At 41.0% G+C, this 27,086-nt stretch overlaps 2 protein-coding genes across 4 annotated transcripts in view; one reads left to right on the top strand and one right to left on the bottom strand.

Annotated features, from left to right (window-relative positions):
* LOC126404273 (gastrula zinc finger protein XlCGF17.1-like) overlaps positions 1–27,086 on the top strand; it is a 331,284-nt gene that overhangs the window by 176,908 nt on the left and 127,290 nt on the right. The window contains exon 7 of one of the 3 annotated variants that reach the window (XM_050067366.1): positions 5,172–5,600. The exons of the other annotated variants lie outside the window; for them this stretch is intronic. Coding sequence (XP_049923323.1) covers positions 5,172–5,600 — 429 coding nt within the window. The remainder of the gene's footprint in view (positions 1–5,171; positions 5,601–27,086) is intronic. 3 annotated transcript variants of the gene reach the window in all.
* LOC126404357 (uncharacterized) lies at positions 9,437–11,099 on the bottom strand. Its single transcript, XM_050067537.1, has 2 exons — positions 9,942–11,099; positions 9,437–9,898 (listed from the first exon to the last, which is right to left on the bottom strand). The coding sequence occupies exons 1-2, from the start codon at positions 10,532–10,534 to the stop codon at positions 9,652–9,654; spliced, it is 840 nt and encodes a 279-aa protein (XP_049923494.1). The 5' UTR covers positions 10,535–11,099; the 3' UTR covers positions 9,437–9,651.

Genomic DNA, 27,086 nt, shown 5'->3' with positions numbered 1-27,086 from the left:
CCTCCACCCTGAAGTGTACTGGAGTCTGCATTATTGTACTTGTTTTGTTTTGGAATGTGATGCAATTACTGTAATTGGCATCACTGCATTGTAGATCCTTGCCACCAATCAGTTTCTTGGGAGTGTCTGTGTACATTTCTGTATTGTTTGTTGACTTGTATGTATATTTTATGTGGCCCTTTGTGGTATCTGTTTTTCTATGTCATTTCTTATGCACTGGTGACCAGATCAATTTCCCCTCTGGGGATTAATAAAGTGTATTTATTTATTTTATGCATTTAAAATCGGTTGGCACTGTTGAAACGTAGGATATTGTGACCACTCCACACTATGTCCATTTGTCAGTGGAAGGAATCTTTAGAGTTTGCCTGTTAATCAATGCCTAGGTATATATATTTGTTTTGAGATTGACAAAGTGGATTTATTAATGTACACCTACAAACCTTGTGGAAATTAAAATTTTAACTTGTTCCAAAACAAAACAAAACAGTGTAATTGAAGTGAAAAGTGAATAACACAAAATTTTACAACATCACTCTACCTGCTAAGTTTGCAGCTGCAGGTGGCACGCTTGTGCCTGGTGTCTTGAGTGCATTTACCGCTGCACTACGGAGCTTGTCTCTTTTCATCTTGAGCTGCTCGTTTGCTTGCTCCACAAAAGTGGGTGCAAGTGCAGGCATCTGCGGTCCAGCAACACCTTGAACAACATCAACAAAGATCCAGATTACAGAGATAAAACAACAAAATTAATAAAACTGTTACTTCAATTTTAAGAATGATTTCTAAATGACATCAATTTTACTTACAATGTGATTTGTGTGTCTCCGGAGGTTATATTATCTACAGTATTATCATTCACGTAATTGTAACTTAATCTTACTGTGACCACATTTTATAAATTCAGGACAATGAAGCTTTATCACCCTTAATAAAACAACAAATCTGCTTTTCTGACATTTTTTATACTGGCCAAATTTAAAATGATTGAAGGATACTAGCGTAGCCTGAAAATGGCATTAGAAATGGGCGTGACCACCCTGTTTACACTTTTTCCAGCACAGAGAAAGCTACATTTACATCATGTATTCTTTGAAATATACAGACAAAAAAGAACTATGCCCAAATTCAATACTATATTGAAAAAAACTTTTCACTACCTCATCTTTCAATATGTCGTCATTTTTTATGTATCTATATCCTATTGTGTGCCGTTGGCATTTGAATTTGGCTAACTTTCAAGTTCCGCAAGCAGGTAGAAATATTGTTTTAATATATCTATTTTTTTTTTCAAATAAATGCTTTACAACCAACATGGCATACCAGCAAATTTTAGGAATTCAGTCAACCCACATTTTCTTTGGTTCACTACAGCCCAAAAAAGAAAACAATTGCCCGTTTAAAATAGTTGACAAGAAGATAATAAGATACAGCTGGGTTGTGCTGAGGTGGAGGTGACAGGAGGAGCCCCTGATGCAGCTGCAATATCTTTAGATGGCCCAAGATTTGCAGGGATGAGATTCAGAAACCGAAACAGAGCATCTGAAGAGAGGAGTATGTGACACCATTGGATATTAGTCTAATAATAAGAAAGGTGATTCCAAGAATAAAATGAAATGAAATAATAAAAAATCAAACACCTAAGAGATACATGCATAATGTTCACTGTACTGTACATGTAGCCTATATATATATATATATATATATGTATATATACATACTTTTTTTTTCTGACATGCAAATTACATTAGATTCAATGTTATTGTCATTACAGTGAAATGCTGTTTTGCATCATGCAAAGAAGCAGTAAACTGCAGTATAATATAGCATATGGGAGTGTTCAGTTATGGAGTATTATCATTAATTATGTCGACTTAACCACTGATGTAAAGCTTAACACCATAAACACACTTTAGGGATGGGGCCGATCCGATCCAGTATCGGTATCGGGTTCCGATCCGGTACGCGGCTGTTGTTGCAGCTTCGTCTTGCAACTTTAAAAATGACTAGACGAGACTCTCATCTTTAGTGAATGAAAAAAGGCACGTTAGCTTGCGCAAACGAGGAGTAGCCCACACAGCTTGGCTGGTAACCGCTAACAACAACAACAGAAGCTAACTGACGTCATCACGTGACACGTATCCCTCCGCGAGCATTATGGGTAGTGAAGTCCCTTTTAATACAAAATATTCAAATGAAATATACAGTCTTCTTTTAACTAAATATTTACCACATTAACTGTCTTTACATGAATATTACTGTATTAATAATCCTTAATAATATGTTTCTTCAAAAAAAATTCTCAACAGTGTCGTGCTCTGAAAATAACAGACATACAAGCCCAGAATGCCTACTTAGTTGCACTAATGAACAAAAGAAGATGCAATATAGATATGTATATAGATAATGATAATGATGATGATGATGACTGTAGGGAAAAAATGTTATGTTGAACCCCGTGCATACATATGTACATGCCATACTTGCCTATAGAGAGGAGTTTATTACAGCCTCATATAAAATCAACAATAATGATAATAAAAATATTAAAGCAAACAGAGCTCTGGTATCAGAATAGTATCGGTATCGGCGGATATCCAAATTGAGGTATCGGGATAGGCTCGGAAGTGAAAAAATGTGGATCGGTGCATCCCTAACACATTTGAGACAATATGAACTGTAACACAACAAACAACCAGGCTTACAAATATAATATATGAAGGGGTGGAAAAGGAACAGCATTTTGATTGACTATCACAAGCCGGTCAAACGTGAGTTAACCAGATCTTAATTAACATGTAGACAAATATATAACACATGCTGAATAGATATAATATTTACACCTTTCCCTGAGGAATGTAAGGTGAGAGTAGTTACTGTACCTACATTACTTTGTTCCATAACAGCTTAGGCTCTTCCATAACATTAACTGACGTTAAAACTAACAGTTAACGCTAGCTATTTATTGATTAGCAAACCATGTTAGGCTAAAGGTTACTATGGTTACTATCGTTCTGCAACAGACAAATCATTTCGTGACATCATCTTTAATGTAACGTTACCTCTGTGTTATGTTTTTCCTACTCTTCTTTTGTTTCCTTCCCTGGGCAGGCTGGCACCAAAGATTTTATCTTGTTTTGACATATTGTCGAGACAAGCTTTCTTCTTTTCTTTTTTTTTCGAGATGAGTTTTCTGTGGTCACGTCAGAAACAACACCCCCCGCCCCTTCCCAGAGAGCAGGTAGAGACTAATCAGTCAGAGGAGGAGGGGGCGACTTATGAAAGTAATGTATCATTATTATATTAGGTGTAGTTTTTTCTAATTTGATACAAAATACGGCTTATTACGTCTAATTAGCGTACTTTAAAATACAGTGCTACCCAAATATTTAATAAAGTATTTATTGTTTAAGTACATGGGATCTGGTATCGACTTTTGTATCGAGAATCGTGTCATTTTACTGGTATCGGCACCAACTACTTAATTTTTGTTATTGTGACATCCCTAGTTAAGTAGTACGGTTTTGTATTTCTCTGTAATGTAGCACAGTGTTAACAATGTCACTGATATTATTCTTTCTCACACCTTCAACTCAAACCATTGTGTTGCCCAACCCAAATATATAATTTAATAATTACATTAATATTGTAAACATGTGGGCGACTCGTCAACTAATGGCCCTAAATAATCACTGTTGGTCGACCAGGAAAATTCTTATTCAGGGCAGGTCACCTCGCAGCCCTGCTGTTTACTGCCAGCAGCTGACGTGGACCATCAGTTGTACTATGAATAGAACCACATGTACATTTGTGTAACTGAAGCAGTCCACAGACAATTAGTGCTGAAAGTATGTCCTCGGCCAAGCTGCCTCACCTCTCTTCAATGACCATCAGCTCTGCCCCAATCTCACACACTTTAAGGAACACATGAGTGAAGTACAAGAACCACAAATTTGTACTGCAGTAGTACTTCAGTTTATGTACTTAGCTACTTTCTACCACTGGTAGCTGAGTTGAGAAACCCCATATCAGAAAAATGGCTTTAAATGGTCCATAATGTTATCTACATTGTGTTGTTTTGTAAGGCAGCAGATACTGTGCCATTACCAGCAGTGGCGGTTCTAGGCCAGTTTCAATGGGGGGGGGGGGGGGGGGGGGNTATATCTCAGTGTTTCCCACAGGATTTTTGGAGACTACATCCAACCCTGTAGGGTCCGGGGGCATGCTCCCCTGGGAGAAAATTTTGTATATATTTGATTTAAAGGCATCAATCTGGTGAATTCTGAGAGCCAAGTTATGATGGCAGAATATGCCTAGATTTCAACATCTTTGTGCTTTTTATGTGTGAAAAATGTTCTATTTTTTACTGATAAAAACACTAGTGGTATGTTCTGGTGACGAGAGTATCCAGTCAATTTTCACAATAAAACACCCAAGAAAACTCTGGATTGTATTTCATATGGCTACATCAACATGATGTGACATGTAACTACCATGAGCCAAATGAGAAAGAAAAAGTTTTCAGAGCTTATTTCAATGGTGCTGTGTGTGCTGAGTTGTCTTAAATACAGCCACACATTTCTCTACTGATGTTTTCGGTGGGTGCGCCGCTTTAAGTGGTCCGACCGGCAACCTGTTGAGAAGATTTAGTTCCGCGTTATGCATTGCCCCTCCGACTCTTCAGCAGGGGGGCCACGGGGGGAGGGGGGGGGGGGGGACTCCGAGTTAAGGGGGCACTGGCCCCTGCTGGCCCCCCCTAAAACCGCCATTGATTACCAGCATTTTATTTACTCAGGCTGCCAGTAATCAAACTGACTCACAGCAAACTCTCGCATCCTATGGACAATCATTGTCACGTAATTCACTTCAGACTGAGTAAATAAAGAGCCACACTGTAGCCTCCAGACATGACAAGAGTAACAGTACATGTTAATGACTGCTATGAAATTAAAGCTCACCTCAACATCACTCACTCTGACACAGCTGAGTGAACACTGTGAAGCTGTTTGATGCTCAGAGATCTGTAGAAGCTCAATAAGGAGTTTTTGAGCTGTGATGTGAATGAACAACAACATTTCTCTGTAACGTGTGTGTGTTTGTGTGTGTGTGTGTATGTGTGTGTGTGTGTGTGTGTGTGTGTGTGTGCGTGCATGCGCATTTACTGTTTCCTGCAGACGTCCAGCAGCTGTTGGTGGTTAAAGAAGAGGTTCCCCCTGAGCAGCAGGAGTGGAGCTCCAGTGTGGACCAGGAGGACCCAGAGCCTCCACACATTAAAGAGGAACAGGAGGAACTCTGGATCAGTCAGGAGGGAGAGCAGCTTCAAGGGCTGGAGGAGGATGATATCACCAAGTTCACATCCACTCCTGTCCCTGTGAAGAGTGAAGATGATGAAGAGAAACCTCAGTCCTCACAGCTTCATCAAAGACACACTGAACAGATGGAAACAGAAGCAGAGGGAGAGGACTGTGGAGGAGCAGAACCAGCCAGGAACTCAGATCCAGATACACATTTACAACCAGAGACTGATGACAAGACTGGAGAGTCTTCTGAACCAGAGACTGATGACAGTGATGATTGGAAGGAGACCAGAGAACCTCAGTCAGGTTTAAACTTTCTGAAAAATGATCAAGTCTTTGTCAGTGATTTGATTGTTGGTGAGAAACCATTTAGCTGCTCCGAGTGTGGGAAAAGATTTGGTCACAGGGTACATCTGACGATTCACATGAGATCTCATACAGGGGAGAAACCATTTAGCTGCTCTGAGTGTGGGAAAAGATATAGTCGGAGGGGACATCTGAAGATTCATATGAGATCTCATACAGGAGAGAAACCATTTAGCTGCTCTGAGTGTGGGAAAAGATTTGGTTACAGTGGAGTTCTGAGAGACCACATGAGATCTCATACAGGAGAAAAACCATTTAGCTGCTCTGTGTGTGGGAAAAGATGTAGTCGGAGGGAACATCTGAAGGTTCATATGAGATGTCATACAGGAGAGAAACCATTTAGCTGCTCTGAGTGTGGCAAAACCTTTGGTCAAAGTGGAGGTCTGAAGAATCACATGAGATCTCATACAGGAGAAAAACCATTTAGCTGCTCTGACTGTGGAAAAAGATTTGGTCAAAAGTTGCATCTGTATAAACACATGAGAGCTCATACAGGAGAGTTCACATCCACTCCTGTCCCTGTGAAGAGTGACAATGATGAAGAGAAACCTCAGTTGGGTTTAAACTCTCTGAAAAATGATCACGTCCCTGTCAATAATTTGATTGTTGGTGGGAAACTATTTAGGTGCTCTGAGTGTGGGAAAAGATTTCAACAAAAGGGACATCTGACAGCACACATGAGATCTCATACAGGGGAAAAACCATTTAGTTGCTCTGAGTGTGGGAAAAGATTTGGTCGTAGTGGAAGTCTGAGAGACCACATGAGATCTCATACAGGAGAAAAACCATTTAGCTGCTCTGTGTGTGGGAAAAGATTTAGTCGGAGGGAACATCTGAAGATTCATATGAGATCTCATACAGGAGAGAAACCATTTAGCTGCTCTGAGTGTGGCAAAACCTTTGGTCAAAGTGGAGGTCTGAAGATTCACATGAGATCTCATACGGGAGAAAAACCATTTAGCTGCTCTGAGTGTGGCAAAAGCTTTACTCAAAATGGAAGTCTGAAGGAACACATGAGATCTCATACAGGAGAAAAACCATTTAGCTGCTCTGAGTGTGGCAAAAGATTTACTCAAAATGGAAGTCTGAAGGAACACATGAGAGCTCATACAGGAGAGTTCACATCAACTCCTGTCCCTGTGAAGAGTGACGATGATGAAGAGAAACCTCAGTCCTCACAGCTTCATCAAAAACAAGCGCAGCAGATGAGAACAGAAGTGGAAGGAGAGGACAGTGGAGGACCAGAACCAGCCAGGAATTTGGATTTGTGTAGACATTTACAACCTGAGACTGATGACCACACCGGAGCATCTTCTGAACCAGAAATTGATGACAGTGATGGTTGGAAGCAGACCTCAGTCGGGTTTATACGCTCTGAAAAATGATCACGTCCCGGTCAATAATTTGATTGTTGGTGGGAAACTATTTAGCTGCTCTGAGTGTGGGAAAAGATTTGGTGAAAAGGGAAGTTTAAAGAAACACATAAAATATCATACAGAAGAGAAACCATTCAGCTGCTTGGAGTGTGGGACAAGATTTGGTTACAATATACACATGAAAATTCATGAAGGAGAAAAGTGATTCAGCAGTTCAGTCTTTAAAAAAAAACAGTGACAAGTGTGTTACAGCATAATACATTTTTTGATTGTGTTGCCTTTTTTTTTAAACACTATGTTGTAATTTACTTTACTACTATTATTTTGAATTTTCATTTCCTATTTTATTTATTTAGCTTATGTAAATATACTTTCATCTCATAGTATTTTTTCATGGTATGTCTTTTAACTGCGTATCTTTTATTATTGAGTTTTAGTGGGAATAAGTTGTACTGTTCTTGTAAAATTAAAAATTGAAAATAAAATATTCAAAAAAAGAAATGACATGCTAAGGTGTAAATAAATTAAATAATATAAGACCATTTAGTTTGTTTAATAAAAGGACAAAGTATAGACCTGTTCTATAGGAAAGGTTACTTTAAATGACTTCTGTTGTGATCTGGTGCTATAAAGAAGATACAATTCTATAAAATTAACTAGACCTTCCTGGAGGGATGGGGCGCCCCCCATAATATAATGATAGGGGAAACACTGAAGCTGCTGAGCGATCTTCATGAATCAGCCTTCATTTGGAATTGTGTGTTATTAGCTTTACTCTCCCAGTTTGGAGAAGCAGATAAGAGAAGTTACATGGTTAGGTTGGTTCCAAAAGTCACACAAAAACAGTAACTAACTGTCCAATTGAAGGGCAGCTGAAGACCAGCGACTCATTGTGTTCTGTGAGGTAAAATTACTGATTCTGTCAGTGGAGTCTGGTTGCTTCTAGGAGAGCGTCGTGTAACTGCATCAGTTTTCAGTTGTAAAGGGCTGTCTGACAGCATGGTTAGGTTCTGAAAATACTTTTAATGTAGTGTCCACTTAAACTGATGTGGATATAGCCCTTTTTTCTACCTAGCTCCCATGCCATTTTTAGTCTCTTTTGGGTCCATCTGTATCATTCTGTTCTGTGTCCCCTCTTGAAATTCAGAGGTTTTACGGGTTCACAAAGGCAGTGCATGTGGAACTCTTAGTTGGTTGTATTTTTCCTTAGCAGCAGTAGTATGAGTCATGGGGTGGATAACTGATCAAGAGCTCCAATCAGAGCTGATCTGATCGATGGATGAGAGGAGCAGCTGCTGCAGAGGCGAGTGAAAGCAAGGGAAGTAATAAAGCAACTCAGGACATAAAATAAGCACAGCAGACACATCAGACAGGATGAACCATGGTGTTAGACTATATATCTTTAAATGTTTCAGTCACGGCTGAAACAGTGTTAATTTTGTCAACTAAAACTTAAATGAAAACTTTTCGTTTGCGACCCTTTTTTCTGTGATTAATTTGTGACGAGAATGTAAATTTAATAAGTACAGACAACAAAAACTAAAACAAAATCTCTGTTCATTATGAACTACGAGTAAAAACGTGACGAAAAAGCTGACGCTGGCCGGCCGGACAATCTGGATTACACCCATCCTCAATACCTTGATTGTTTTCCATTTTAACCAATTAATTATCTTAACTCAAATTCAAACTCTCAGTCTATCTTTCTGATTGGATGACCTTCTGCCGCCCTCGGCACGGTGAAGATGCACTTCCAGTTTTGCCACACAGAGGCTTTGGCTCCACAGCGGGAAGCCGGGGACAACAACGCCTGGTCAGAGCATTGAGCCAAATGAAAGTAATTATGAGCGGATTACACACAGACCGCTGCTGAAAATGACACATTTTGATATTGATATTATTACATATTGCAAAACTCTGTAAAAGTACACCAAAGCATACATTTTCGTTTACAAATATTTATTTGAAAACAAAACCATTCATACGGTCAATAAAAAAACATTTTGTTACTAATTAAACGAATGTAATCTCAACAGTGACTGCGCCAGCTGGTGGGACTGCAGCTAAACCGCTTCCAATGTTCATTCATTCATTCATTCAATTGCGTGTTCACTATGTGTGTGTGTGTGTGTGTGTTAGTGTGTCAGAGAGGAGGAGTATCAATAAAAAAGGTTTCCACTAATTATTTCGGTTTTATTTCTTTTATTCTTAATTTTTTTTATTGATATGCGTAATATAGCCAACAATATCATATAAACGTGGTTTCCCCTGACAAAACAAGAACACCCCTTTCCTTTTTAAATCATTTCTAATCCCCCTCGAATTTATGGACAAAACAGAAATAGACATGACTGGACTAACAACTTAAAAAAAAAAAAAGCAAACAGAACGGACAAACAAACAAAAGATTTAACGAAATCTCGATCCTCTCTTAGGTCGAGATAAAAAATAAAACTGCCCCCTCTCGGTGTTAGGCCATAGGGCTAAATCAAAATGTTCCTCTGTATAATTAGTGATATCTGTTCGGTATTTTAGTAAAGAGACAAGAAAAGCTTAAGTGTATAAGGCATTACATTTACTTTTTTTCCGGTAGTTTTGGCACATTTAATGTGATCTTACGTCACGCAGTCACTCTTCGTCCATCGATAGGCGAATGGCCCCCTGAAGCCAGCTCTCTTGCCCTCCTTACGGGCCTGCTCCACCTGGGGCCACAGCTTGTTTCGGGCATCCTTCAACTGTTGCGTAAGGTCTTCAAAGACCCTGATCTTGCGCTCCTTGAGCACCATCGCTGTCCTGGCGTCCCTCCAGATGCGGTCCCGGTGGGCTCTGGATATGAAAAGCACAATGATGTTGCGGCTGGACCTCTGCTCCCCGGATGAAAAGCACAATGATGTTGCGGCTGGACCTCTGCTCCCCGGACCGGGGGCCAAGCTGGTGTGCGACATCCACCGTCAGCTCCAGCTGCTCCTTGATTCCCGGGGAGACCTGTCCAAACAGGTCAGTGATAATCTTCCTGGTGTCCTCGCTGGTTGTCTCGGGGATCCCGGCCACCCGAAGGTTCCAGCGCCTCCTGTACGCCTCCAGCTTGTCGCATTTCTCCCGCAGCTCCGCTTTCTCTTTTTGCAGTGCGGTGACTGTCATCTCCAAGGTTTGAACTTTTGTTATTTCTTCCATCTGCTTCCCCATGCCATCCAATGTGTCTTTGACCTCTTTCACAGTGTTTTCCACAGAATGTGTGCCTTTAAGCGTTTTCATCTGCAGCCGTTCAATTCTTTCCATTGCAGCAAAAATGTGGGCGTTAGAAATGTGCCGATCATCGTCCTCCGCACTGGCTAAAGTTTTTGATTTTTTAGATGGTCTGTTAGGTTGGATGGCAGTGCCTGAAGCATCTGTAGTGGAAGCTTTCTTGAGCTCCTCGTCCATTTTTTTCCAATTGTTCACCAATTGTTCATCCATAGCTTTTCTCGCATAAGAGTGTATATCCTGAATATTACTCATAATTGTCCAAAAGCAGCAAATAATTGTGTCGCCGAAGTGCAGTGTTCAGGCTCACCCACACAGGTGCGTTCGTTTAGCCCAATCAGCACAGTGGCTCCATTTCATAATCTTAAACCTCTTTTAAAACTTTTAGATCCTTTAGTCCTTCTTAGTAAAGTCTTTGTAGCTTATTAAAGCCCTTTCAAGGTAATGCAAATGTCAGTTTACCGAGTTAGGTGCATTACACGGTTTCTCACACCACCGGCATGCTCCGCCGCAGCTCATCCAAGCCTCCCGGATGCTACCCGCGAAGTCTGGACTTCTATTTTTGCCGGACGCCGGAGCACAACGCAGCAATTCAGCAGATCGTGCGGGCCCCACAGCAACAAATTCCCCCATGGTTTCGTCCTACCGCCGCCATTTTGGACCGCCAGCAAACCGCAGCAGACTGGCTTGCATACAAAAACACACAGACAAACTGAAGTATATCGTTATTAATTATGCTTACAATGCTACTCACCTCGTGATAGCTTGGTCACAGCTGCTTTTTCACGTTTTTGTAAAGCAAAATATAGACTTAAAAAAAAAAAAAAACGAAGAAAAAAACGGCCTAAATGGCATCTCTACATATTACATCCACTTATGAGAAGATTAACTTAATTACCCCTTCAAAATCACCCCATAAGCCAATCTACCAAAAAAAATGGATAAATAATAATAAACAAAAAATCAATATTTTAACTAGAAACACATTAATGGCGACGTCACATAGTCAGGAATAAAGATTTATTTACAGTTTGTACAGTAAGGGGACAGTAATAATAATAATAATATATAGGCTAAGCTATTTTAATATGATATATTTTAATGCTAAAGCAGTTATCAGTTCTGATATAAATGGTCCAAGAGGCCATATATAGGCCTATATATATATATATATATATATATATATATATATATACATATATATATACATATATCTTCCTACCAAAACTGGCATATTAAATTGATATTAAAACACTTTAAAACGTACACCTCTGTCGGGATCCTTCGGGAAACGGTGGAAGGCCAGGTGCGGGGTGTTCCACTGATAGCTGTGCCAGTTAACTGCACTTCACTGTTTTCTTTTACTTTTTTCCTCCTCTCCCCTTGACATCTTGCATGTTGTCTGGGCGCAACAGTCCAAGCTCAACAGTCCAAAATGGCGTGAGCGCCCCTAGTGGCTGTTGGCAGAAATTCAACGGAGCTTCGCCTCTTGGTATCCATGCTCTTTGATGTAACTACACGTTGAGGCGAGGCAGACCCAGCGCAAACCGAGAGGGCTGTGATTGGTTTGCTTGGTAGCAACGCATTTACGGTTCCGTATTTCCAGATTGTGCCATCCCCGCCATCTTTAAACATCTGTTGCTATGTAGATGTTGCAGAGTGAGTAGTTGCTGTACAAATACAGTCATCAGTCTGATGTGGGACTTCCTGGTAGCATCCCTGCCTCGACGGAGGACGTGAAGACAACAGACGCGAGTGCACGCTGCGACTGGGTTGTTACTTCAGCAATAGAGTAAGCCGAGTTCTGTGGAGAGAGACTGCGACTGTAAACGCGGCCGTGAGGAGACAAAGTTGCTGTTTGGAGTACTGCGGTGGGCAAGCGCGGGAATATCGACCGATGGCCTGTATAGGTCCGGACCGGTGTTCCTGCTCTGCTTGTTGCGGTCTCTGGCAGTGGCTGTGTACGTTATCTGAGGCGGTCAGAAGTGCGCACGTGAATATTAACCTTTATTTTTCCTTCTCTGCTTCTGTTCTGTATACTCTCTTTGGGCCTGGTAGTCTCTTTGATACATGCCTTCGGCCATGAGGGGTAACGGGGGAGGGGTGCAGGACTGGGAGAGAGGTGAGGACAGATCTAGGTCTGTGGAGAAGCGTGATCGCTCGGACACCTCTCTGGAAAAAGAAGATAGGAGACTGAAAATGGTAAAGCCTGTGGAAGAATCTAAAATTTTCTTCAAAATGAAGGATCAGGTTGCTGGAGGCTTTAGAGCTGTGAATCCGCTGAAGATTGCTGAGTCTCTTAGGTGTGTTGGAGAGGATATAGATGCACGAATCCTTCCCAGTGGGGTGCTTCTAGTGATGTGTAGCACTAGAGATCAACTTGGAAGAGCAAGAAAAATTGGGAAAATTGGAGGAAAGAAAGTGGAAATCTCAGTTTCGGAAAAGAAAAACGTGACTAAAGGTGTCATCTATGGTGTTTGTGCTGATTTGACAGAGAGAGAGATATTAGAAAACATTAAAGGAGGAGAAGTAAAGGAAGTGAAGCGGTTTAAAGCCAAAGAAGGGGGGAACCCAAATTCTCCAGTTTTGATAACCTTTGAGGGGAATTTTCTCCCAGCAAGGGTGTACATTGGCTGTCTGTCATACCAGGTGAAGCAGTTTCAAAGGTCTCCACTTCGGTGTTTTAAATGCCAAAGGTTTGGGCATATGGCTATGTCATGCAGAGGAGATAGGCGTTGCGCCAAGTGTGGAGGTGACCATGATGTAGTGAACTGTGGAGTGTCAACTCCTAAATGTTGTAACTGTGGTGGAAGTCATTCGGCTTCATTTAAGGAGTGTGGCCACTTTATAAAAGCAAAGCAAGTTCAGGAGGTCAGGGATGAGCACAAGATCTCTTATACGGAAGCTCTGAAGAAAGTGGAAAGGGCTGGTGATGCAAGCACCCTTGGATAAATGAGAACAGGTGGGCCTTTGATGTCTCAATTGCCTCCATCCATCATAACAAGGGATGAAATTGTGATAAAAAAAGAATCCTTGATGGCTTTCATTGTTGGTGTACTATACGGAGCTCGAGAAAAGAAGTCCAGATCTGATATAATTAAATGTGTGTCTGAAGCAGCAGTCAGGTTTCTGGGTCTGAAAGTCTTTGCTCCCCAATCTCTATATGAGTACATGAGGTCAAGCCAAGAAAAGACAAGCTACATTGACAGGGAGGATGATGAGGACGGAGAAGATATGGATGAGGGTGACTTCATTGAAGATTATGATGATGTTTAAAATATTTATGATGCTCTGCATCCTCCAATGGAATGCATGAAGTTTAATCGCCAATGGCCAGGAGCTCAAAAAGCTAGTTCGAGACTGTGAAATAAAACCTGATCTAATTTGTATCCAGGAGACATGGTTAAAGCCTCGTCTAGATTTTATTATTCCTGGATATGTATACCTGCATAAGGACAGGAATGACAGGCCAGGAGGAGGATGTGCTACTTTTGTTAAGTCCAATATGCAATATAGAATTTGTGAATGTGATACATCTTTTAAAAATTTAATTGTTGAGGTATGGAGCCCCCAGGGGAAAATATGCATTGTTAATTTTTATAATCCTTGTAAGACCCTCATTCTATCTGAGCTTGAGAACATAATGAGTAAGGCTAGCAGCTCGCAAGTCATCTGGGTAGGAGATTTCAATGCCCACAACCCTCTGTGGGGAAGTAAGGATAGAGATACAAACGGGGAAATAATAGAGGAATTGTTGGATAACTCTAATTTAGTTATAATAAATGATGGACAACCGACCCGCTTTGAAATTAAAACTTCTAAAATGTCATGTTTAGACCTGACTCTGGCTCCACCAGCTCTTGCAAGGGTAGGGGAATGGAGTGTCTTAAGTAAAGACCCAATGTGAAGTGATCACTTCCCAGTTTTATCCAAGTTTGGAAGACCTCTCATAAAGAAATCAGAGGACAGAGCCAAACGATTTGATTTCTCTAGAGCAAAGTGGGATAAGTTTGAAGAGGGGATAGCTGCAGGCTTAGAGAGTGTTTGCAGTGATGGGTCAATTGATGATTTTAACGATTCTTTAATAGCAATGATCTTGACTGCTGCTTCAGAAGCAATCCCCTTTAGAAAGATCCCTAAAGAGCGAGCCATAGTTCCATGGTGGAATAGCAAATGTAGCAAAGCTATAAGCATGAGGAAACTTGCGTTTAAAAAATTACGTAAGAACCCTTCCCAGGAAAATGTCATAAAATACAAGCGTTATTGTGCGTTGGTGAGGAAAACTGTCAAGAACGCAAAAAGGAAATGTTGGAGAAACTTTTGTGGGATGCTAGGACCAGACACTCCAGCCAAACAATTATGGTCTAGAATTCACAAAATGTCAAGAAAAGTTGTTAAAACAACAATTCCAGTTCTAAAGGACAAGCACACTGAGGCCATTTTTATTAAAGATAAGGCAGACGTGTGTTAAAACTTTCCAAGATGTGCATAATTCAAAAAGCCTAGGGCATGAAGGGTTGAGAGAAAGAGAAGAGCTTCTGAAAGCAGATGAATGGAAATTGAATTATGTAGGTGAAAGGAATAGGTCATATAATGCGTTTTTCTCTTTAAAAGAGCTTAAAGATGCAGTAAAAACAGGGTTAAATACTACTCCAGGTCAGGACGGAATAAGCTATGAACTGCTTAAACATTTAGAAGAGGGAGCACTTGAAGAAATGTTGGCACTCTATAATTATGTTTGGGAGGCTGGAATGTTACCAACACAATGGAAACAAGGTATTGAATCTGAAATTGTTGAGGTTGAAAATGGTACACCGCAAGGTTCAGTTATTAGTCCAGTTCTCTTTAATGTTATGATAAATGATATCTTTGAAAATGTCCAACAAGGGTTTGGTAAATCATTGTTTGCAGATGATGGTGCCCTCTGGAGGAGAGGGAAAAACATGCATCACGTGTTCTGTCAAACACAACAGGCCTTAGATCAGGTTGTTAAGTGGGCAGACAAGTGGGGATTTAAAATCTCTGCACCCAAAAGTAAATTTATGGTTTTTGGCCTAAAAAGGAAGGTTCCCCCTCTAAACCTTACAATGTATGGGAGCTCTTTAGAAAGAGTTAGCAATTTTAAATTTTTGGGTGTGTGGTTGGATGAGAGGCTAACATGGAGAACCCACATTGATAAATCTATTTTTAAATGTGAGAAAATAATCAACATTCTTCGAAGCTTAGCCGGATGTGACTGGGGGGCTGAAAGAGAGACATTGCTAATGATATACAGAGCAATGATAAGGTCTACTTTAGACTATGGATGTGTTGTATTTGGCTCAGCCTCCAAATCTGTGCTTGAGAAGTTGTATCTGCTTCAGGCCAAAGCTCTAAGAATATGTTGTGGAGCTTTCAGAACAACTCCAATACCAGCTCTGCTTGTTGAAATGGGGGAGGCTCCTCTAAGAATAAGGAGAGATAAGCTTGGGCTCCATTATTGGTATAAATTGTGTACTATTAAATGTGTCCCATTTGCTAAATGTCTTTTGGAAAACTGTTGGGAATTTGTTGGTAATGAAAGGAGGTCAAACTTCCTTAGTCATATTAAAAAGCTCGCCTCGACCTTTGGGCTTGAAGAAGACAGGATGTGCATGTCTCTCTGTTCCCCTGTCCCTCTCTGGTTTATACCTGAACCTGAAGTTCATGTATCCTCTCTTGAAAACATAAAGACATATAATGAGGTTAATGAGTATGTTAATAGTCTCCAAAAAGACTATGTTCAAATTTTTACAGATGGATCTGTGGACCCAATATCTGGAAAGGCTGGTTTTGGAATGTTTGTGTCAAACTTTAATATTCAACAGACCATCCGAGTATCTAACAAGCTGTCTATCTTTTCTGCTGAGCTCCTAGGGATCTTATGGGCCATGTGGTGGGTGGAGGTTGTTAGACCCCTAAAAAGCATAGTTTGTTCAGATTCTAAAGCTGCCTTGTTGGCTGTGAAGAATGGAGCATCAAGGGCTCGACCTGACCTGCTACAGGAGATCTTGTGCTGTCACTATAGACTTGGTAAAACTGGATGTAATGTGGAATTTATGTGGGTACCAGGCCACTCAGGTATAGAAGGAAATGAAAGAGCCGACCAACTAGCAAAAAAATCCCTTGAAAAAGATACTGTTGACCTGAATGTGTTTCTTGGGAAGCCTGAATGCTTTCAAGTTGGCAAAGAAAAATTAGAGGAACAATGGCAAAAAGAATGGAGAGAAGACCAACGTGGCAGACATTACTTTTCCCTGCAGCCATCTGTTAAAAGAAGGAGGCTACAGATTAAAACTGGAAGAAAGGATGATGTGGTCTTAACTCGTTTAAAACTGGGGCATTGTGGTCTGGCCAGCAACCTCAAAACAATAGGCAAGAACCTAAATGGTCTCTGTCAGTGTGGGAAGTTGGAGACACCGCAGCATGTAATGTTTGAGTGCAGTAAATATTGGGGTGAAAGACAGCACATGTTTAGGGAGTTATGTAAGTTGGGTTTTTCTTCCTTTTCTTTCAAATCTATATTCTCTTCTGATGCGGACTTCCTTCTAATTGGGAAAGCAATAATTCTTTTTCTCCGGTCAGCTGGACTGTATCAGAAAATCTAAACTGAATAGATCAATCTGACCTGTGGAGGGCAGCATTACACAATTTAGTGTACAGCCTGCCGGAATTCCATTAGGAGAAGAAGAAGAAGAAGAAGAAGAAGAAGATGTTGCAGTTATGCTCAACGTTCAATACGGATACGGATACGGATACGGATACGGATGGAGAAGTTCGAAGGGTTCACGACGGCATCACGGCAACGACGTAGGTACGGCGGAGTTTGTTGTTGGCGGAAAAATTTGAATTGGTATCGGCACATCTGGTAGGAACAATTTACGGTTTATTTGGCTCTGACCTAGGATTACGGACTTTGGTTTTGGTAAAAGGTAGGTTGTAAGGAGTGGTTTGCATAAGTTTCGGCTGACAGCCTGTATAGGCCCGGTAAAACGAGATTTGTGCGCTGCGCCTTATAGCTAGCCAAACAGCTGTTGGGAGGTGGAGAGGAGATGGCGGAAACGTCATCAGGGCAATTAAAACAGGGGAAACCGGGAAGGTCTACCCGAGCAGAATTGCCAGAGTTAGGAGAGGAGGTGGGTTATGAGGATTCTTTGGGATCAGATGTACAAAGTTTGCTAGACATGGACTTAGAAGAGGGAAAAGGAGAAGCACGTGAGAGCGGAGTGCAGAGCTGGGTTGTTGAACACCAAGGAAAGGGGACAAAAAGGATCAGAAAAGCCAACAGTGACCGATCTGACAGTGAGGAAGAGGGCTATGAACGGCAGAAGAATAAGTCAGATAAATGTGTCATTATAAGATTCAATGAAAAGGGACAGGAAATGATGAAGAAAATCAATCCATTCATGCTAACTACAACTCTGGCTAACAAGATTGGAGAGATATTGTACGCCAAAGTCCTTAATGATGGAAATCTTCTGGTAAGATGTGTGGATGAAGAGCAGCTTGAGAAAGCTCTTAGTTTAAAGGAGATAGGAAAAGCTAAGGTAGAGAGCACAAGGAGGGTTGGAGCACAAAGAGAAGGAGGGTGCAAAGGGGTAATAACAGGTGTGCCGTTGGCAGTAAATATGGGGGAACTTAAGAAAAATATCAAGGGAGCTAAAGTGAAAAGTGTGTTGAGAATGAAAACAACAAGGGATGGTACAAAGAAGGATAGTGAAACAGTACTGATTGAGTTTGAAGATAATTTTGTGCCAAATAAAGTGTTCCTGGGCTTCATGAGTTATCCAGTAAGGGTGTATGTGCCGAAGCCACTAAGGTGCTTTAAATGTCAACGATTTGGACACACAGCTAAAGTTTGTAAAGAGCAGAGGAGATGTGCTCGCTGTGGGGGAGACCATGAGTACGGGAAGTGTGGAGATGGAGTGCAACCAAGGTGCTGTAACTGTGGTGGGGCTCATAGTGTGGCTTATGGAGGATGTGAATTCATGAAAAGAGAAAATGAAATTCAGAAAGTAAGGGTGGAGAGGAAGCTCTCTTATGCTGAGGCAGCAAGAGTAACGAGTGAAAAGAGAGAAGAAGGAGCAGGGAGCAGAGTGCCACAAAAGAAAGCCAACCATGAGCTGTATGTTGACAAAAAAGCACTTGTAACTTTCATAGCAGGAGTGATAAACAGCACTGCTGAAGTTAAGTCAAAAAATGTGAAAATTCAGCTGATAGTCAAAGCAGCGGTGAATCACTTGGGTCTTGTAGGACTGACATGGGAAGAGGTGAGGGAAAACCTCACTAATCAGTCGAGCCAGGAAACACCATGTATTGGTTAATAGTGCTTATGGTCTTTCTTCTGCAGTGGAATGCACGGAGCTTGCTGGCTAATGGCCAAGAGTTTAAGCATTTCATGCAAGAATTGAAAGAAAAACCTGACATTGTGTGCATCCAGGAATCATGGTTAAAACCTAGTTTGGATTTTGTTGTGCATGGCTATGTAACACATCGACGAGATAGAAGCCTTGGGGGAGGAGGAGGAAGTGTAACGCTTGTAAAACATGGAATACCTTGTCAAGTGCTAGAGAAAGGAGATGAGTTGGAGTATATAGCCGTGGAAATTTGGAATAAAGGAGAAGCACTAGTGGTAATCAATTACTACAACCCATGTAAAAAGTTAAACTTGGATAAGTTGCTGGAAATACAAAGTCAGAACAAAGCTAGAAAGGTCTGGTGTGCAGATTTTAATGCCCATAGCACCACTTGGGGAGCGTTACAGACAGACTTAAATGGCAGAATAATTGAAGAACTGATGGATAATAACGATCTAGTTTGTATGAATGACGGAAAGGGCACTAGGATCAACACAGCAACAGGTGCAGTGTCAGCATTAGATATCACACTTGTATCTAACTCTTTAGCTGGAGTCAGCTCCTGGAAAGTTTTGAAAACAACACTGGGCAGTGATCATTATCCAGTGGCCTGTTATGTGGGAGAGAAAGTGGAAGGAAGACAAGCTAGTGGAGTTAAAAAATGGAGATTTGAAAAGGCTAACTGGGGTGAGTTTCAAAGACTGAGTGAGGAGAAAATACTGATAACTGGCAGGTCAGATGATGTGGATGAGCTTAATAATCAGATAACATCTATAATTATTGCTGCAGCAGAAAAAGCCATACCCAAAAGTAAAGGAAGGAGTGAGAGGAAGCTGGTACCATGGTGGACAGAGGAATGCCGTCAGGCTGTAAGGCAAAGGAACAGGGCATTAAGATTGCTCAAAAGAACCCATAACATGCAAGACCTAATTCAGTATAAAAAGGCGCAGGCAGTGGTGAGGAGAACGGTGAGGCAAGCCAAGAGAGAAAGCTGGAGGAACTTTTGCAGCTCAATTGGAAGAACAACACCAGTAGGAGAGGTGTGGGGAATGATAAGGAGAATGGGAGGGGACAGGAGAGAGTGGGAGTATCCAGTCATGATAGATGATGGAAAAACAGCAGTGACAGATAAAGAAAAAGCAGAAATAATGGTTAAGGCATTTGCAAAAGTACACAGCTCAGAAAACTTGTCAGAAGAAGGTAACAGAAGAAGAAGAAAGACATTAAGCCAACACCCAGAAATATTGGACAGGAGGGAAGAGGCCAATAGCAGTTTGGATGAACCATTTACACTGGAAGAGATGCTGAGGGCAATAAACAAATCTAAACCAACTTCTCCAGGGAAAGATCAAGTAAGCTATAGTATGCTGAAGCACTTAGGAAAGAAAACGCTCAAGGAACTGTTAAAACTCTATAACAAAGTGTGGGAAAAGGGCCGGCTACCAGCAGTGTGGAAGGAAGCAGTGGTAATCCCAATAAGGAAACCAGGGAAAGACCCAATAAAACCATCTAGCTACAGGCCAATAGCTCTGACTTCAAATATATGCAAAGTAATGGAGAGAATGATTACAGAAAGGTTAACTTACCAGCTGGAGAAGGCAGGTAAGATAGCCAACTATCAAAGTGGCTTTAGAAGAGGGAGGAATACTATGGATCCAGTGATAAGACTAGAAACAGAAATAAGAAAGGCCCAAGCAAACAAAGAATCAGTTATTGCAGTGTTTTTCGATATTGAAAAGGCATATGATATGATGTGGAAGGAAGGCCTGCTGATAAAACTATCTAAGATTGGAGTTGGAGGGAGAGCCTTTAACTGGATTAAAGATTTCCTGTTTGGAAGGAAAATTCAAGTGAGAATCGGGAGAGTCATGTCAACACAGTATGTGGTGGGGAATGGAACGCCTCAGGGGAGTGTGATCAGTCCATTACTGTTCAGTTTAAGCATTAATGATGTGTTCTCAAAACTTCCTGTAGACATAGGCAGGTCTCTGTTTGCCGATGATGGAGCTCTGTGGAAAAGAGGCAGAAATATTGAGCATGTCATTGGAAAACTTCAAGGAGCAATCAATCAAGTGACTGATTGGGGATATGACTGGGGATGCAAGTTTTCAACTGAAAAAACCCAAACTGTGTTCTTTACCAGGAAGAGAATCAGAGAGGATGTCAGGTTAAAAATGTATGGGGAAGAGTTGGAAAGGGTGCCACAATTTAAATTCCTTGGTGTAGTGTTTGATGAACGCCTGACATGGTCAGGCCATGTCACCAGGATAGAGGAAAAGTGTAAAAAAGTCATAAATGTGATGCGTTGTGTGGCTGGAAGAGAATGGGGAGCAAGTTGCAGAGCACTCCACAGGTTGTATGTTGCATTAATACGATCCGTGCTGGATTATGGTTGTGTGGCATATGGGTCAGCAGCTAAGAGCCATTTGAAAAAGCTAGATGTCATACAGGCACAAGCTTTACGCATCTGTTGCGGAGCTTTTAAGACATCACCAATTCCTGCCATACAAGTAGAGATGGGTGAAGTGCCTCTGGAGTTAAGGAGAAAACAGCTGATGGCCAATTACTGGGTGAATTTGAAAGGGCATAGAGCTAATCACCCAACAAGAGAGGTACTACAGGACAGCTGGGAGAATGAGAAGAGCACCAGGGAGCATTTTGCAAAAGTTGGTAATAAAATAGCGAAAGAACTGTCTATTGAAGGACTACAGATAAGCCCACCAGTGGTCTACCCAGTAGAGGCTCCATGGAGACTAGTGTGTCCGAGAGTTGACATGTCTCTGCTGGAAATTAAAAGGACAGGGAAGAAAACAGTTGATTTACTGAGTGCATTTAGCCACTTGATAAATCAAGAATATCAAGACTTTGTGCAGGTGTACACGGACGGGGCGAAAAATCCAGACACAGGGGTAACAGGATTCGGGGTGGCGGTACCAGGAAAAGGAGTAGGTATTTATAGAAGAACAGGTGATGGACTAGGGGTGTACACAGCAGAGATGGTGGCGGTGTTGGTGGCATTAAAATGGGTGGAAATAACAGCACAAAAGAAGACGGTAATATGCTCAGATTCTGCATCAGTTCTTGAAAGTATCACATCATTTCACTCCAACAGCAGGCAGGACATTCTATATCAGGTTCTGCACACAGTCACAAGAATACACAGAAAGGGGAGGCAGGTCACATTGTTTTGGGTGCCAGCACATGTAGGGCTGCAAGGGAATGAGAAGGCAGACAAGTTGGCAAAAAGGGCACTGAGAGCAAATAGGGTTGAAATGCAAGTAAGCATTAGTAAGGCAGAAATGAAAAGTGTAATTAAGGGAAAATTTAATCAGAAATGGCAGAGCATGTGGGACAGAGAGAGCAGAGGAAGACACCTGTATCAAATCCAACAAAATGTTAGACCTTCAAGGATTGCTGGCAAAGGCAGGAGAGAGGAGAGTGTGATAACAAGACTAAGGATCGGACACAGTGCCTTAAACAAAACGTTAAAAATAATAGGGAAGCATAACTCTGGTTTGTGTGAGGAGTGTCAGNCAGAGGAAGACACCTGTATCAAATTCAACAAAATGTTAGACCTTCAAGGAGTGCTGGCAAAGGCAGGAGAGAGGAGACTGTGATAACAAGACCAAGGATCGGACACAGTGCCTTAAACAAAACGTTAAAAATAATAGGGAAGCATAATTCTGGTTTGTGTGAGGAGTGTCAGGAGGAGGAATCAGTAGAGCATGTAATTCTGAGGTGCAGGAGGTATGAAACACAGAGGGAGATGATGAGGAGGGGGCTGGTGGATGCAGGAGTAAAGGAAATATCACTAAAAGGATTGGTGGACATGAGTGACAGGTCTCAGCAAAGGATGCTATTAGAATTTTTAAGGAGTACGGGGTTGTTTAATAGGATTTGAGGAGTCAGGATGAGGAGTGAGAGTCAGTAAAGTAGGTTTGTTGTATAGGTGTGTATGCTTGTATATGGGTTGAGCAGAGCCAAAAATCCGTAATGAGGGGGGGCGGTAATGCACCAAAGTGATGGATGCCAACCGCCGTAAAATCCGAAGAAGAAGAAGACGTAGGTACGCCGCAGGACCATAAATCAGGCTTAAGGGGGCATAAAGGGCTCACTCACTGACTCGACGATTTTTGTGAACATGTCTAAAGTCCAAATGCTGAGATCGTTGGTGAAGCAGCGACTAACTGCGGCCGCTGAAGAGATATTTGGGCTGTTTGAAAGAACGATAGCAGAGTACGAGGAGGAACTTTGTCGATCAAAAAAGGAGAACGAGCGACAACGGAAACTACTGGACGCTGTTTTCAACCCTCAGCTTCGGTTACACAGAGCAGGTTTGTTCATTAAACATTACAAGTTCATTATTAATAATATAACTGCAGGTTTGTTCAATAGATATTCAGTCTGTCAACGATTATACGCCGCGTTAGCTTCTCTGGTGTCGTTAGCTTCTCTGGTGTCGTTAGCTTCTCTGGTGTCGTTAGCTTCTCCGGTGTTGTTAGCTTCTATGGTGCCGTTAGCTTCCATGGTTGTTGTTAGCTTCTCCAGTGTTGTTAGCTTCTATGGTGCCGTTAGCTTCTCTGGTGTTGTTAGCTTCTCCGGTGTTGTTAGCTTTTATGGTGCCGTTAGCTTCTCTGGTGTCGTTAGCTTCTCTGGTGCCGTTAGCTTCTCTGGTGTCGTTAGCTTCTCTTGTGCCGTTAGCTTCTCCCACCGCCCAATAATTAGTAAACAATACAGTTTGTATATATGAGCAAACTGCTCTTTCTTTATTAAATATTCACGTCCATACACTTCAGTTTATCCCCTAAATAAGCTTTAGATATTCTTGAAAGATCCCAGAGAACAGACTCCTGCAGCGGCTGCAATTTGGCATTGTTTCAATGTATTAATATCACAACAGTAGCAAACAATACCAGAGTGACCCCGAGATCGAAAAGTGGCTGAAGGTATGTCGATTGCTGCTCAGCGGCATATACCGATCCCCATACTGGCATAAAGATCCCTAGACTGGTATATACCGATCCCCAGACTGGCATAAAGATCCCTAGACTGGTATATACCGATCCCCAGACTGGCATACAGATTCTCGGAGTGGTATGCTGCTATTATGCCGCTGTTACTCCACCGACACACGACGGTATGTGCCGCTTGAGATTGTTATGGCACTGAGAGACGGTTGGGTGGGTACCGCCCCCTGATAAGTATGCAAATGTAATGCCACTGGGCTGGTTTGACGACAAGTACTGCCGTTAATGTGTACATTTTTTTTTGTCTTTATTGACAATGCTAACTTAACACTTTACCGCAAGTAAAGGAACGTATGTATGTTATGTTGTTGGGATGTACGCATATAGACAGTAATTACACGTGGGACTCTTACGATATTATAGTAAAAAAATATGTCTAAATGTCCGCCTATAAACTACTTAAAGCTAATGAAAGCGCTAGCCTTAGCTAACATGGCTAATGTTAGCCCAGCCACCGTAGCCAGTCTGACTAATCGATAGCAGAAACTTTGAGCCAGCCAACAAAACAATACTTAGTGACAGGTTTTCATTATTAGGAGAACACAATAATACATTACTTCATATAAAATTTCCAGTCCGAATTATTTTGTCAAACAACTGTTATATTAATATATTGGGGTATTTTTTTATGGTCCATCTTTGGATAGTCTGAAATGACAATCCACATATAAAACACTCACCAAAACTCACCTTTTTAAAATTGCTTTTAATGTATAATTTATCTCTTTCTTTATATTTTCAGTGTGTTTTTATATTTCTGTTTTTAACTTGTAAATTGTCTTTGTGTACCTGAAAAGCGCTATATAAAAATAAATGTATTATTTATTGATTACACCACATATAGTTTTACTATAAATTCCAATTTTTGCTTGAGAGTGAAGATATAGTTACATAGACATAGGCAGTATTTCCTTTACTCGTATATGAAATGTGTGTCTGAGTATTTTAGGCTAAGTGGTATTTGACAGGGGTGAAATACAAACATTATAGGGTGAAGTCATTTTTTATTTTCTAAATAGTAGTACGGTCTCTGGCAATAAGTGTCCATGTTTACAGTGTCTGCGCATGCGCTTTCCAGCTGTAAAGCGTAATTTGTTGTTTTACATTAATGTGTGAACATAATACTGTAAACCATTTCCGGTTGAGTACTTTTATTTTGAAGGGACATAACGGAAATGTGTGTGGTCTGAATGTTTTTTGGTTGTTCAAGGCAAAAGCGCTGAAGACTGAAGTGCGACCCGTTCAGTGAATAGAGTTTCCCGTATCTTTATTTTATTATCCCTAAGTAGCCTATAGGCGCAATTACACCCGCTCGGTTACACTACCATGATCTCCGGGAAATGTGTTGCCGGCTGCACACAGTCACTTATCAATATCACATCTCAGCCTAAAGAAATGATCAAAATGAGTAAACAAATTTAATGGTGACTTGTGACACATTCATTTTATAACCGCATCTTCAAATCAACATTTGCATCCCAGTTGGTGGCCACTGGCATCATATAAACGACATATTCCTCTGGCTCATCAGTGGTATGTCCATGCCTAAAGGCTTATGCCGCTGGAAGTAAAGGCTTATGCCGCTGGCTTATGCCGCTGGAAGAGTAGTGGTATGTCCATGCCTAAAGGCTTATACAGCTGGATCAATTGCTATATCGATGCCCAAAGGCTTATGCGCTGGATCAGTGTGTCGATGCAGGACGTCATATGGTGCTGAAGCAGGAGTGGTATATGTAACATATGCTGCTGCATAGACATGTGTAGAATAGCATGATCCAAGACCTAGATGAAACATAGGAGTAACAATTAAATTGAGACACTACATTTTCAACTTTCTTATCACAATTAGCCAGACTGTAAACAGGTCTGGGTTCAGTAGCTGTTAGACCATGAATTAAAACAAGTCATCAAATATCTACAGTGCCACCTCCTGGCAGATATAGGAACCTGCGTCTGTACATTGACAGCAGTGAACTACTTAAGGTGTAGTCAATACATTTACACATCCTCATTTCTTAAGCTCATGAGCAAAAAAAACCCCAGATGTTTACAACAATCCTCAAGACAGCATTTTTCTGTTAAATAGAAATAACTAGCAACACGACGTTCAACTGGCTCAGACGTGTAAATGTTTTATTGAGTATTTGAGGACAACAATGGAACGTTCACATTTAGAACATTTTTCCACCAGGATTTGCAATACTGGCTTTTTTATAAGACATTTCAATGTGTTTTTTAGTCAAGCTCCAAAATTAAGACACTCTCTTATTTGCACATTGTAGTGGATAAAGGATGTCTTCATTGCAAAAAAGAAAAAAAAAAAACAATGGATAAATAACGTTCACATGATCAGTTAAAACTTCTTCCACAGTTCTCCCGACTGCAAGGCCGCTGCACTACGTACTGCATCATAACAATGTTACTTGCCACAAAGGTGAAAAGCATCATATAGCTACATGTGTTTAGCTTGTGCCTTACACACAGTCACTTATCAATATCACGTCTCAGCCTAAAGAAATGATCAAAATGAGTGAACAAATTTAATGGTGACTTGTGACACATTCATTTTATAACCGCATCTTAAAATCAACGTTTGCATTCCCAGTTGGTGGCCACTGGCATCATATAAATGACATATTCCTCTGGCTCATCAGTGGTATGTCCATGCCTAACGGCTTATACCGCTGGAAGTGTCCATGCCTAACGGCTTATACCGCTGGAAGAGTAGTGGTATGTCCATGCCTAAAGGCTTATACTGCTGGAGGTGTCCATGCCTAACGGCTTATACCGCTGGAAGTGTCCATGCCTAAAGACTTATACCGCTGGATCAACTGGTATATCGATGCCCAAAGGCTTATACGCTGGATCAGTGTGTCGATGCAGGACATCATATGGCGCTGAAGCAGGAGTGGTGTGTACGTAGTAGGGGCGCAGTGTTGGCTGAATGAGACTTGTGATATTCAAGGACATATGCTGCTGCATAGACATGAGTAGAATAGCATGATCCAAGACCTAGATGAAACATAGAAGTAACAATTAAATTGAGACACAAAAATTCCAACATTTCTTATCACAATAAGTATACAGTAAAACTACCAGGTGATTATTTATTTATTTATTTATTTATTTATATATATATTTCAGATTCAGATTCAGAATACTTTATTAATCCTGGGGGGGAAATTGTTTTTGTTCCAATGCTCCGTGCAAAGTAGAAATAGAAATACAGCATGAATGGAAACAAGAGATAAAGATGAAGATATAAATAAGATACTAAAATAGACAATGAAATAAGTAAAATAAATATTAAAGTAGACATTAAAATAAAATAAAATATTAAAGTAGACATTAGAATAAAATAGAATATTAAAGTAGACATTAACATAAAATAAAATATTAAAGTAG

This window comes from Epinephelus moara, chromosome 17 (genome assembly GCF_006386435.1).
Source record: "Epinephelus moara isolate mb chromosome 17, YSFRI_EMoa_1.0, whole genome shotgun sequence".
NCBI classification, from domain to species: domain Eukaryota; kingdom Metazoa; phylum Chordata; class Actinopteri; order Perciformes; family Serranidae; genus Epinephelus; species Epinephelus moara.
The sequence above is the reverse complement of the archived record's forward strand: the minus strand, read 5'-3'. Positions and strand labels throughout refer to the sequence as shown.